This window comes from Budorcas taxicolor, chromosome X, assembly GCF_023091745.1.
Source record: "Budorcas taxicolor isolate Tak-1 chromosome X, Takin1.1, whole genome shotgun sequence".
Taxonomy (NCBI): Eukaryota; Metazoa; Chordata; class Mammalia; order Artiodactyla; family Bovidae; genus Budorcas; species Budorcas taxicolor.
This window is the reverse complement of record NC_068935.1, coordinates 129,815,704-129,828,503: the sequence shown is the minus strand read 5'-3', so window position 1 is coordinate 129,828,503 and position 12,800 is coordinate 129,815,704. Positions and strand designations below refer to the sequence as shown.

The window sequence follows — 12,800 nt, the reverse complement described above, 5'->3', positions numbered from 1 at the left end:
AACTCATGTCCATTGACTCAATGATCTCATCAAACCATCTCATCTTCATCTTCCTGCCCTCAATCTTTCCCAGCACCAAGGTCTTTTCCAGTGAGTCAGCTCTTCACGTCAGGTTGCCAGAGTTTTGGAGCTTCAGCATCAGTCCTTGCAGTGAATATTCAGGGTTGATTTCCTTTAGGATTGACTAGTTTGATCTCCTTGCTGTCCAAGGGACTCTCAGGAGTCTTCTCCAACACCACAGTTCGAAAGCATCAATTCTTTGGTGCTCAGCCTTCTTTATGGTACAACTTTCACATCTGTACATGACTACTGGAAAAACCATAGCTTTGACTATACATACCTTTGTTGGCACAGTGATGTCTCTGCTTTTTAATACACTCTCTAGGTTTGTCATAGCTTTTCTTCAAAAGATCATGTGCCTTTTAATTTCATGGCAGGAATCACCATCTGCAGTGATTTTGGAGCCCACAAAAATAACGTCTGTCACTGTTTCCATTTTTTCCCCATCAATTTCCCATGAGATGATGGGACCAGATGCCATGACCTTAGTTTTTTGAATGTTGAGTTTTAAGCCAGCTTTTTCACTTTCCTCTTTCACCTTCATCAAGAGGCTCTTTAGTTACTTTATAGTTTCTGCCATTAGGGTGGTATCACCTACATATCTGAGGCTGTTGATATTTTCCCTGGAAGTCTTGATTCCAGCTTGTGATTCATCCTGCCTGGCATTTCACATGATGTAATCTTCATATATTAAGCAGGGTGACAATATACAGCCTTGACATACCCCTTTCCTACTTTGGAGCCAGTCCATTGTTCCATGTCCAATTCTAACTGGTGCTTCTTGACCTACATACAGGTTTCTTAGGAGACAGGTAAGGTGGTTCAGACTCCCATCTTTTAAAGACTTTTCCACAGTTTGTTGTGACTTGCACAGTCAAATGCCTGGGCATGGTCAGTGAAGCAGAAGTAGATGTTTTTCTGGAATTCTCTTGCTTTTTCTAGCATGTGAGATGAGCACAGTTGTGCAGTAGTCTGAACATCATTTGGCATTGCCCTTCTTTGGGACTGGGATAAAAATGGACCTTTTCCAGTCCTGTGGCCACTGCTGAGTTTTCCATATTTGCTGGCATATTGAGTGCAACACTTTAACAATGTCATCTTTTAGGATTTGAAAGTTCAGATGGAATTCCATCACCTCCACCAGCTTTGTTCATAGTGATGCTTCTTAAGGCCCACACTCACTTGATTTCACACTCCAAGATGTCTGGCTCTATGTTGTTGACCACACTGTCATGGTTATCTGAGTCATTAAGACCTTTTTTGTACAGTTTTTCTGTGTCACCTCTTCTAGATCTCCCCTGCTTCTGTTAGGTCCTTGCCATTTCTGTACTCTATTGTGCCTGTCTTTGTACGGAATGTTCCCTTGGTATCTCTGATTTTCTTGAAGAAATCTCTAGTCTTTCACATTCAGTTGTTTTCCTCTATTTCTTTGCATTGTTCTCATAAGAAGGCTTTCTTATCGCTCTTTGCTTTTCTTTGGAACTCCGCATTCATTTGGGTATATCTTTCCTTTCCTGCTCTGCCTTTTGCTTCTCTTCTGTTTTCAGCTATTTGTAAGGCCTCCTTCGACAACCATTTTGCCTTGTTGCATTTCTTTTTCTTGGGGATGGTTTTGGTCACCAACTCCTGTACCATAATGTTATGAATCTCCATCCATAGTTCTTCAAGGACTCTATCAGATCTAATCCATTGAATCTGTCATTTCCACTGTATAATCATAAAGGATTTGATTTAGGCCATATCTGAATGGCCTAGTGGTTTTCCCTGGTTTCTTCAATTTAAGCCTGAATTTTTCAGTAAGGAGTTCATGATCTGAGTCACAGTCAGCTCCCAGTCTTGTTTTTGCTGACTGTATAGAGCTTCTCCATCTTTGGCTGCAAAGAATCTAATTACTCTGATTTTTGTATTGATCATCTGGTGATGTCCATGTGTAGAGTCATCTCCTGTGTTGTTGGAAGAGGGTGTTTGCTATGACTAGTGCATTCTCTCAGCAAAACTCTTTTAGCCTTTGCCCTGCTTCATTTTGTACTCCAAGGCCAAACTTGCCTGTTACTCCAGGTATCTCTTGACTTCCTACTTTTCCATTTCAATCCCCCGTGATGAAAAGGACATCTTTTTTGGTGTTAGTTCTAGAAGGTATTATATGTCATCATTGAACTGTTCAGCTTCTTCCACATTAGTGGTTTGGGCTTAGACTTGGATTACTGTGATGTTGAATGGTTTGCCTTGGAAATGAACCAAGATCATTCTGTCAGTTTTGAGATTGCACCCGAGTACTGCATTTCAGAGTCTTTTGTTGTCAATGAGGGCTACACCAATTTCTAAGGGATTCTTGGCCACGGTAGTGGATATAATGGTTATCTGAATTAAATTCACCCGTTCCAATCCATTTTAGTTCACTGATTCCTAAAATGTTGATGTTCACTCTTGCCATCTCCTGTTTGACCACTTTCAATTTACCTTGATTCATGGACATAACATTCCAGGTTCCTGTGCAGTATTGTTCTTTATAGCATTGGACTTTACTTCCATCACCAGTCACACCCACAATTGGGCATTGTTTTCGCTTTCACGGCATCTCTTCATTATTTCTGGAGTTATTTCTCCACTCTTCTCCAGTCGCATATTGGGCACCTACCGACCTGGGGAGTCCATCTTTCTGTGTCATCTTTTTGCTTTTCATATTGTTCGTGGGGTTCTCAAGGCAAGAATACTGAAGTGGTTTGCCATTCCTTCTCCAGTGGACCATGTTTTGTCAGAACTCAGTTTAGGTTTTTTATTGGAGATTTTTCTTGTTTCCCAAGGTAAGATTGTATTGCTGTACACTTCCTTTTTAGAATTGCTTTTGCTGTTTCCCATAGGTTTTGGATCTTTATGTTTTCATTGTCATTTGTCACTAGGTATTTTTTACTTTACTCTTTGATTTCTTCAGTGACTCACTGGGTGTTTCTTAGCATATTGTTTAGCTTTTACAAGTTTGTGTTTCTTACTTTTTTTCCTTTTAGTTCATTTCTATCTCATAGCATTATGGTCAGAAAAGATAGTTGATGTGATTTGTTTTCGTAAATGTACCAAGCCTTACTTTGTGGCCTTACTTGTGATCAATCCTAGAAAATGTTCCATGTACATTTGAGAAGAAAGTGTATTCGGCTGCTTTCAGATGGAATGCTCTATAAATATTAAGTTGATCTATTTTAATGTGTCTTGTAAGGTCTGTTTTTCCTGATTGACTTTTGATCTGGATATTTCCATTGATGAAAGTGGGGTGTTAATGTCCCACACTATTAGTTTGTTACTGTAGATTTTTCATTTTATGGCTCTCACCTTTAGTACCAGCTTTATATATTGAGCTGCTCCTATATTGGGTGCTAGTATATTTACAGTTGTTTTATCTTCTTGGATTGATCCCTTGATCACTGTATAGTGTCCTTCTTTCTCTCTTAAAACAGTCTGTCTGTATTTTAAAATCTGTTTGATACGAGTATTGACATTGCAGCTTTCTTTTGATTTCTATTTACATGGAATACCTTTTTCAGTCCCCTGACTTTCAGTCTGTGTCTCTAGATTTGAAGTGGGTCTTTTGTAGACAGCTTATGTATGAGTTTGCATCCATTCAACCACTCTGTCTTTTGGATAGAGCATTAAATCAGTTTACATTTAAGGTAATTATTGATATGTTTTTGTTTTACTGTCTTTTCTTTTTTGGCCTTGCGGCATGGCTTACAGATCTTAGTTCCCCGACCAGGGATAGAATCCAGGCTGTGGCAGTAAAAGCACCAAATCCTACCCACTCTACTGCCAGGAAACTCCCTTGTTATTGCCAATTTATTAATTTTTAAATTTGACTTTGTAGGTCTTTTTCCCTGCTTCCTCTTTTTTTCTCTCATGATTTGATGCCTAACTTTAGTGTTGTGTTTGATTTCATTTTTCCTTTCGTGTGTGTGTATTTATTGTTGATTTTCAGTTTGCAGTTAACTGTGTTTTGATATAGTAGTCTATAAATGAGATTGTTTTCAGATGCTGGCCTTTTACTTTCAAATGCATTTCCAATATCTTGAGTTTGTACACACCTCTTCTCATGATTGCTGGTTTTCATATCCTATTTCTGTGTGGATGATGTCTTACTTTTACTATATGCATTCTTTACTAGTGAGCTTTTCCATTCATTATGTTTTGTTTCTAGTTGTGGCCCCTTTTTTTTTTTGCCTTCCACCTAGAAAAATTTGTTTAGCATTTGTTGCATAGTTTGTCTGGTGGTGTTGTATTCTCTTAACTTTTGCGTGACAGCTTTTGATTCCGCCACAAGCTATGAGTTAGAGCCTTGCTGGGAAGGATATCTTGGTTATGGGTTCTTCACTGTAAATATATCGTGCCATTCCCTTCTGGTCTGCAGAGTTTCTGCTGTAAAATCAGCTGATAATCTTTCAGGAATTCCCTTGTACATTATTTTTTGCTTTTAATATTTTCTCTTTAATTTTTGTCAGTTTGATTAACATGTGTGTCTTGGCACGTTCCTCCTTGGGTTTATCCTGCCGGGGACTCTGCACTTCTGGACCTGGGTAACTATTTCCTTTGCCATGTTATGGAAGTTTTCAGCTATTATCTCTTCAAACATTTTCCCAGGTCCTTTATCATTCTCCTTCTGACATCCCTTTAATGTGACTAGAGGTGCTTTAAATGCAATCTCAGAGGTGTCTTAGATTGTTCTCATTTCATTTTTCTTTATTCTATTCTGTGGCAGTGATTTCCACCATTCTGTCTTCTCACTCACTCATCTGTTCTCTCATTTATTCTGCTATAAACATCTGAATTCACAGTTCCAAAGAATAGCAAGAAGAGATAAGAAAGCCTTCTTCAGCAATCAATGCAAAGAAATAGAGGAAAACAACAGAATGGGAAAGACTAGAGATCTCTTCAAGAAAATTAGAGATACCAAGGGAACATTTCATGCAAAGATGGGCTCGATAAAGGACAGAAATGGTATGGACCTAACAGAATCAGAAGATATTAAGAAGTGGCAAGAATACACAGAACTACTGTACAAAAAAGATCTTCATGACCAAGATAATCCCAATGGTATGATCACTCACCTAGAGCCAGACATCCTCGAATGTGAAGTCAAGTGGGTCTTAGAAAGCATCACTATGAACAAAGCTAGTGGAGGTGATGGAATTCCAGTGGAGCTGTTTGAAATCCTGAAAGAGGATGCTGTGAAGGTGCTGCACTCAATATGCCAGCAAATTTGGAAAACTCAGCAGTGGCCACAGGACTGGAAAAGGTCAGTTTTCATTCCAATCCCAAAGAAAGGCAATGCCAAAGAATGCTCAAACTACCGCACAATTGCACTCATCTCACACGCTAGTAAAGTCATGCTCAAAATTCTCCAAGCTACGCTTCAGCAATACGTGAACTGTGAACTTCCAGATGTTCAAGCTGGTTTTAGAAAAGGCAGAGGAACCAGAGATCAAATTGCTAACATCCGCTGGATCATGGAAAAAGCAAGAGAGTTCCAGAAAAACATCTATTTCTGCTTTAGTGACTATGCCAAAGCCTTTGACTGTGTGGATCACAATAAACTGTGGAAAATTCTTCAAGAGATGGGAATACCAGACCACCTGACCTGCCTCTTGAGAAACCTGTATGCAGGTCAGGAAGCAACAATTAGAACTGGACATGGAACAACAGACTGGTTCCAAATAGGAAAAGGAGTACGTCAAGGCTGTATATTGTCACCATGCTTATTTAACTTATATGCAGAGTACATCATGAGAAACACTGGGCTGGAAGAAGCACAAGCTGGAATCAAGATTGCCGGGAGAAATATCAATAACCTCAGATATGCAGATGACACCACCCTTATGGCAGAAAGTGAAGAAGAACTAAAAAGCCTCTTGATGAAAGTGAAAGAAGAGAGTGAAAAAGTTGGCTTAAAGCTCAACATTCAGAAAACAAAGATCATGGCATCTGGTCCCATCACTTAATGGGAAATAGATGGGGAAACAGTGTCAGACTTTATTTTTTGGGCTCCAAAATCACTGCAGATGGTGACTGCAGCCATGAAATTAAAAGACGCTTACTCCTTGGAGGGAAAGTTATGACCAACCTAGATTGCATGTTGAAAAGCAGAGACATTACTTTGCCAACAAAGGTCCGTCTGGTCCAGGCTATGGTTTTTCCAGTGTCATGTATGGATGTGAGAGTTGGACTGTGAAGAAAGCTGAGCACTGCAGAATTGATGCTTTTGAACTGTGGTGTTGGAGAAGACTCTTGAGAGTCCCTTGGACTTCAAGGTGATCCAACCAGTCCATTCTGAAGATATCAGCCCTGGGATTTCTTTGGAAGGAATGATGCTGAAGCTGAAACTCCAGTACTTTGGCCACCTCATGCGAAGAGTTGGAAAAGACTCTGATGCTGGGAGGGATTGGGGGCAGGAGGAGAAGGGGATGACAGAGGATGAGATGGCTGGATGGCATCACCGACTCAAAGGACGTGAGTCTGAGTGAAGTCCAGGAGTTGGTGATGGACAGGGAGGCCTGGCGTGCTGTGATTCATGGGGTCGCAAAGAGTCGGACACGACTGAACTATACTGAACTGAGTGTGTTTTTCATTTCACTTATTGTAGTTTGCTTTATTTGTTCTTTAGATATTTTAGGTGTTTATTAAACATTTTTTCTTTCTTCCCAGTCTTTGCCTCCATTCTTTTTCCAAGATCTTGGATCATCTTTACTGTCCGTACTCTGCATTCTTTTTCAGGTAGATTGCCTGTCTCCACTAAACATAGTTGTTGTTCTGAGATTTTATCTTGTTCCTTCATCTGGGACTTATTCCTCTGCTGGTCTCATTTTGTCTGACTTCCTGTGATTGCAGTTTCCATTCTGCAAGCTGCAGGGTTGTAGTTCGGTTTTGCTTCTGCTCTCTGTTCCCTTGTGGATGAGGCCATTCTAAGAGGCTTGTGCAGGGAATTCCCTGGTGGTCCAGTCGTTAGGAGTCCACACTTTTACTGTTGAGTACACGTGTTCAGTTCCTGGTTAGGAAACAGATTCCACAAGCCATACAGCATGGTTAAAAAAGAAAAATTATTTAACAGGCTCGTACAGGCTTCCTGTTAGGAGGGACTGGTTCCTGCCAACTTGTGGGCAGAGCTGAGTCTTGTGTCTCTTTTACCGAATCCAAGTTTGCTCTGGTTGCTATGACAGGCCAGTTAACCGAGAAATGAGGCGTTGAGGCAAGGAATACGAGTTTCTTTGGAAAGCTGGCAGACTGAGATGACAGACTACTGTCTCCAAAAAGCCATCATATCAGGGTCTGGATGCCAGGTTCTTTTTATAGAACAGAGATGGGAGAAGGCGGGGAAGTCAAGTAAAAGTTCCATTAATCTTGCAAATATCTCCTGGAATAGCCAGCCTCGTGGAGAGGAAACATTAATTCCTTCCTGTAGCCATCCACAGGTGGGCAGGGCCTGAAACAAAGGCATTTTGGTTTAACATTCAGGCAGTGGGGCAGGGTTCCCCAAGGCAGCCCACTATGTATGGACAGTATCCTTTTCGTGAACAAAAGCCATGGGAAGCAAAGGTTAAAGGAGAAGAAACAGAGCCAGCGTGGAGTCAGTTCTTCCCAGTAACAGTTGTGCACTGTCAGTGTCTATTCCACAGTCTTGTAGAAAAGGGGGCCATGACCATTCTAATTGCTTCCTGTTGCGTCTTGTCTGATAGATGTCTCTGGGAATGTCTGCCATCAGTGCCAGTGTTCCAAATGTTGCTGCTTTTGTTCCTGTATAGGAAGTGTCTACTTTACACCTATACAGTTAAACAATATTCACAACCTAAAAGTTAAGAGTTATGTTCTTTTCAGTGGGAATTTTGAGGACTTAAGGCCTGAGAGACAGCCACTCAGGTAGAGAATTTAGCAACTTTTCTGTGTATGTAAAGATACAAGAGTCAGGGCTCATTGAAATCATTTCCTTGACATGTACCTCAGGTATCTGGGGCTTGTAATCCTGTATTCTCATATCCCAAGTTTCCTCAGGACTCACCATAGCAAGTGGCTGAAGTCTGATGGCTGCTGGATAGGAGATATTCTTCTCCTTCCTGAGTGTCCTAGGGCCCACCAGCTCATGTTGGGCAGGGGGCTGCAATTGCTGATGGCTGATATGGGAGGAAATATTCCATTTCTCAGATCCTCCCCTCTTGGTCAGGAATTTAACCAATATTTGGGAGACAGTTTATGATGAAATTTTGTCCCATGACACTGGGTGGCCCCTCCCAGATCAGGCAAAAATACTTAATATGCCACTCCAGGTGCTAATTTTTGGATTCAGTTCAGTTGCTCAGTCATGTCCAACTCTTTGTGACCCCTTGGACTGTAGCACACCAGGCTTCCCTGTCCATCACCAACTCCCAGAGCTTGCTCAAACTCAACATCTATCGAGTCGGTAGACCCCCATCAATAATTAATGATTCTCTAGATCTAATTATGATCCTGGAGACATTTTCACTTATTGCCTCTTCCCATACCTAGAATCACAACTATTACAGTTATTTTATGTTATCAGTGTAATGTATTTCCTTAAGATGTTTAGCCAGAGAAGTTTCTTTGGAGGCCTGTTTGCACACTTGGTACTATGATAGACAACTTCTCTTATAAATGAGGCAGGATATAAATAATGCAGCGAGCAACATTTACAAAGACATAATGCAGCAGGAAGACACAAAGCACAAACATTTTGGAGACAAGAAACAAAACAATGATTCATGTAACTAGTTGTAATCCAGTTGCAATAATCAGGCAACGGTTAAAAGTAAAAAAAAAAAGATCAGACATGGAGTCACTTCTTTCCTGTAAGACCTCTAGTGAGCAAGATCATGTGAAGGGGTATGTTTAGTGGGCACCTGTGGGCTCAGGAAGACTTCATGCAGACTGTGTGCTAATGGGCAGGACTGTGTTGCCACCCCATTGTTTGGTTTGAGGCATCCCAGCATTGGAACCTATAGGCTATTGGGAGGGACCAGGTTTTGGTGAGGAAATGGCGGCCTGCAGGAGGGCTCACACCCATGAATACTCTCCAGAACTACCACCACTGGTGTCTTTGTCCCCACAGTGAGCCATAACCACCCCGTCTCAGCAGGAGATCCTCCAGTATTAGCAGGTGGGTCTAACCCAGGCTCCTACGAGGTCACTGCTTTTCCCCTGGGTCCTGGTGGTCACAAGATTCTGTGTGTCACTATTGAGAGTGGAGTTTCTGTTTGCCCCAGTATTGTGGAATTCTTACAGTCAAATCCCATTGGCCTTCATAGCCAGATGCTCTGGGGGCTCCTACTCCCAATGCCAGACCCCCAGGCTGGGGAGCCTGGTGTAGGCCTCCGAACTTTCACTCCTGTGGGAGAACCTCTGTGATACAGGTATTTTCATTTGTGGGTCACCCACCTGGCATGTATGGGATTTGATTTTTACCATGCTTGTGCTCATCCTACTGTCTCCTTATGACTTCTTGTTTGTCTTTGGATATAGAGTATCTTTTTTGGTCAGTTCTAGTGTTTTATTCTCAATGGTTATTCAGCAATTAGTTGTGATTTTGGTGTTTTCATGAGAAGAGATGAGCTCACATCCTTCTACTCTGCCATCTTGTCTCAGCCCTCAATCAGAAATGTTTCATTTTTTTATAAATATTTTTATGCCTTCTAGGTTTCATGTTATACTTAAAAAGGTGTTTCCTTACTTAGGTTTTGTGTTTCTTCATTTTGTTGTTTTTAATCCCCCTATTCCTGAAACTTACATGGTTTTAAAAAAATACACACATTTAAAGCTCTTACCTATCTGAAATTCTTTTTGGTATAAAGAATGAGCTGAAGATCCAACTTGGTTCTTTTACAGATGGCTGGCCAGTTGTCCCACACCACTTATTGCATTTTCCCATGCTGTTTTGAAATGCTTGCTTTGTTTTAAATTTCACTATCTAATTAACTCTGTTTCCTTGGCCAGAGGAATGGATTTTAACTTTACTAAGAGAATTATTTCTCTACCCACCTCTCAGCAAGCTGATACAAAATTCTTTTTTCTCAGGATCCTTTCAAGTATAGCTACCCACCACTTGTAGATGATGATTTCCAAACACCATTGTGTGAAAATGGGCCTATTGCCAGTGAGGATGAAGCTTCAAGTAAAGAAGATATAGAAAGTGATGGCAAAGATACCTTGGAAACAATTTCTAATGAAGAACAAACAACTCTTCCTAAAAAGGTAATTTTAACAAAAAAAATTTGAGAGACAAAAGATGTGATCTCTTCCCACCAGCTGGCTATGTGAATTTAGATAATTCACTAAACTTGCTGCCCTTCTATATCTTGAAATGTAAAAAGAGCAAGGATGACACTAGCTGACTGTTAGTACCACTACATTATATAAAAGGCTGATTCCATGCTTTGTATAAAAACACCTTGAAAGAATCCTTTTATCCAAAAAATGTTTTATCTGAAATAAAAGTAACTTAAAACGTACCCTTGATCTACCCCCTCTTTGTCACTTTTAAAGAGCACTGAGTTGTTATGTTTTTATATCAGGAACTTGATAGAGATATAAATGTATTCTATGTAGAAAAGATTTTAAAATACATAAGGGAGGGGAATTCCCTTATGGTGGTCCAGTGGTTAGGATGCAGTGCTCTCACTGCCCAGGGCCCAGGTTTAATCCCTGGTTGGGGAATTAAGATCCCACAAGCTGTGCAATGTGGCCAAAAAAACTAAAAATAAAAAGACTCTTAAGAGAAAGACCATGTTACATTTTCTAAAGGGGCTTCTTTATATAGTAGGCACTCAAATATAGGTTAATGATCTGATTATTATATCTAAATTATATATTTAACATATAGTAAACCTAGCTTAAAGATTATAATTTGGATCGAGTCACTATAATGCTTACTTTGTGACCTAATGAACTGCCTGTCACTGCCTGTGTGAAACTCAATTTTTTTATCTTTTTTCATATATATATATATAAAATTTGTCTTTAGGGTAACATAATGGAACCTACTTCCAAAGCAGATGAGAATGAAAAAGTTGATTCCAAAATGAAAACTTTCAAGAAACCACTGAGTGTGTTTAAAGGGCCCTTATTACACATCAGGTAATGGCTGAGGATTTTATTAGCTATGCTTTTGTAACATATCTTGATTGTTTTGAGAGAACTGCAAAGTTAAGAAAATTTCTGGACTGTTTTTGAAACTGTGGAAATGTAAAATTAAGGGGTATCTGAAGACTTAACTTGGTTTTCAAACACAGTGGATATTTGTAGCTACCTTTTTATTATTTATTCTGTTGAGTTTGTTTAAAAGGCCTTTATCCCACATTAGGTAATAATGAATACTCCCATATTAACAACAAATCTGAATGACATACATTTTTCTCATTTTATTGATAGTGTTTGACTTGCATAAGTTTGAGGTTGCCAGAAATGACACTGAAGTAGCCCTTTATTGATTTAACCTTCCAAAACTAAAGCTGAACCAGAAAAATAGGATTTTTACCAAAGCCAAATTTCAGCACATCTCTATTTTTCTCTCCAGGGTGTTCAATCCAAAAAATTTAGTATGATTTCTTTATCATTATGTAGAGACCTTTCTCACTAATGATGCTTTGGGTTGGTAAATCTATATAGCCTTATTTAACAGTGCTTTATCAACTGTCTTCAGTAATGGCCTACTGTATCATTTTATATCCCTTTACTTGAAACCTTTCTATATAACTGTTAAAGACTCATGAACAGTAGAGCCAGACATTTTAAAGATCAAATTTGAAATTCTCTAATTGACAAGATTGATTTGTTGACACATATTTTGATTACTGTTATATTTGGATTTATCTTCACCATCTGCATGAGTGTGTGTGTGGCGGGTACAGGGGGAAACACACGTGCCTGTTCTCCTTTCCATGTTTTGTTTTGTCGTTTTCCCTGCTTCAGAATTTTTTTCCTCATTTCCCCCTGTACTAGTTTGCAAGCGAGTTTTTTTTCCTCTGGAGGCCTGTCACAACCTTAGTTCCTGGGCTACTGCTATTGAGATATGGCTGGAAGAGCCAGCTAGGGAGAAAGCCAACTCTGCAATGCCCACCAGAAAATCACAGTGCTTTTCTTCCACAGACCTGGGGACCTAACCAGCCTCTGTCTCCCCAGACCTTTTCATGGTTTTTGTGCTGGGTACTGAGAACAGTTGAAGACAGAAACTTCCTATCTTTTCTGTGGTATATTTCACGTGGGTTTTTAAAGGAAGCCAGCAGTCATGCCAATTTATCTCTTGTCCAAAGCTAGGCACAGCTCTCCAGGGAGAGCTCTTATTTAACAATGTGTGTTCTCTACACAATTCCTGATATAAAATGAGTCTGTTTAAAGATGGAGCTCAAAGTCAAGGGCTATCTGGCAAATTCACCTTTTTATTTAAAAATCATAGTCCTTTGTACTGTTTGGAGAGGCACCTGATGCAATTTAAATTTAGCTCATGTAATTAAATTACACAAACTTTGCTTGAGTCTTTTTATTTTTATTTTAGATCATGGGCATTACAGTGGATAATAACAGTAAAAATTGCATTTTGAAGCTTACTGATTTTTTGACCAATTTTCCTGTAGTTCCCGCAGCAAATCTTATGTTATTCTCCTTCCATGTTACTTAGAAAAAAACTGTAGTCAGGAATTATTCTGTTACTTAAGTATATCTCTGACTTTTTTAAGTTGGTATATAGATATGTGCCCCAT

The 12,800-nt window shown here is 39.7% G+C and overlaps 1 protein-coding gene across 1 annotated transcript in view; it reads left to right on the top strand.

Moving 5' to 3' along the window:
• MOSPD2 (motile sperm domain containing 2) overlaps positions 1-12,800 on the top strand; it is an 86,691-nt gene that overhangs the window by 62,595 nt on the left and 11,296 nt on the right. Inside the window, exons 9-10 of the mRNA XM_052663410.1 lie at positions 10,120-10,296; positions 11,066-11,178. Coding sequence (XP_052519370.1) covers positions 10,120-10,296; positions 11,066-11,178 — 290 coding nt within the window. The remainder of the gene's footprint in view (positions 1-10,119; positions 10,297-11,065; positions 11,179-12,800) is intronic.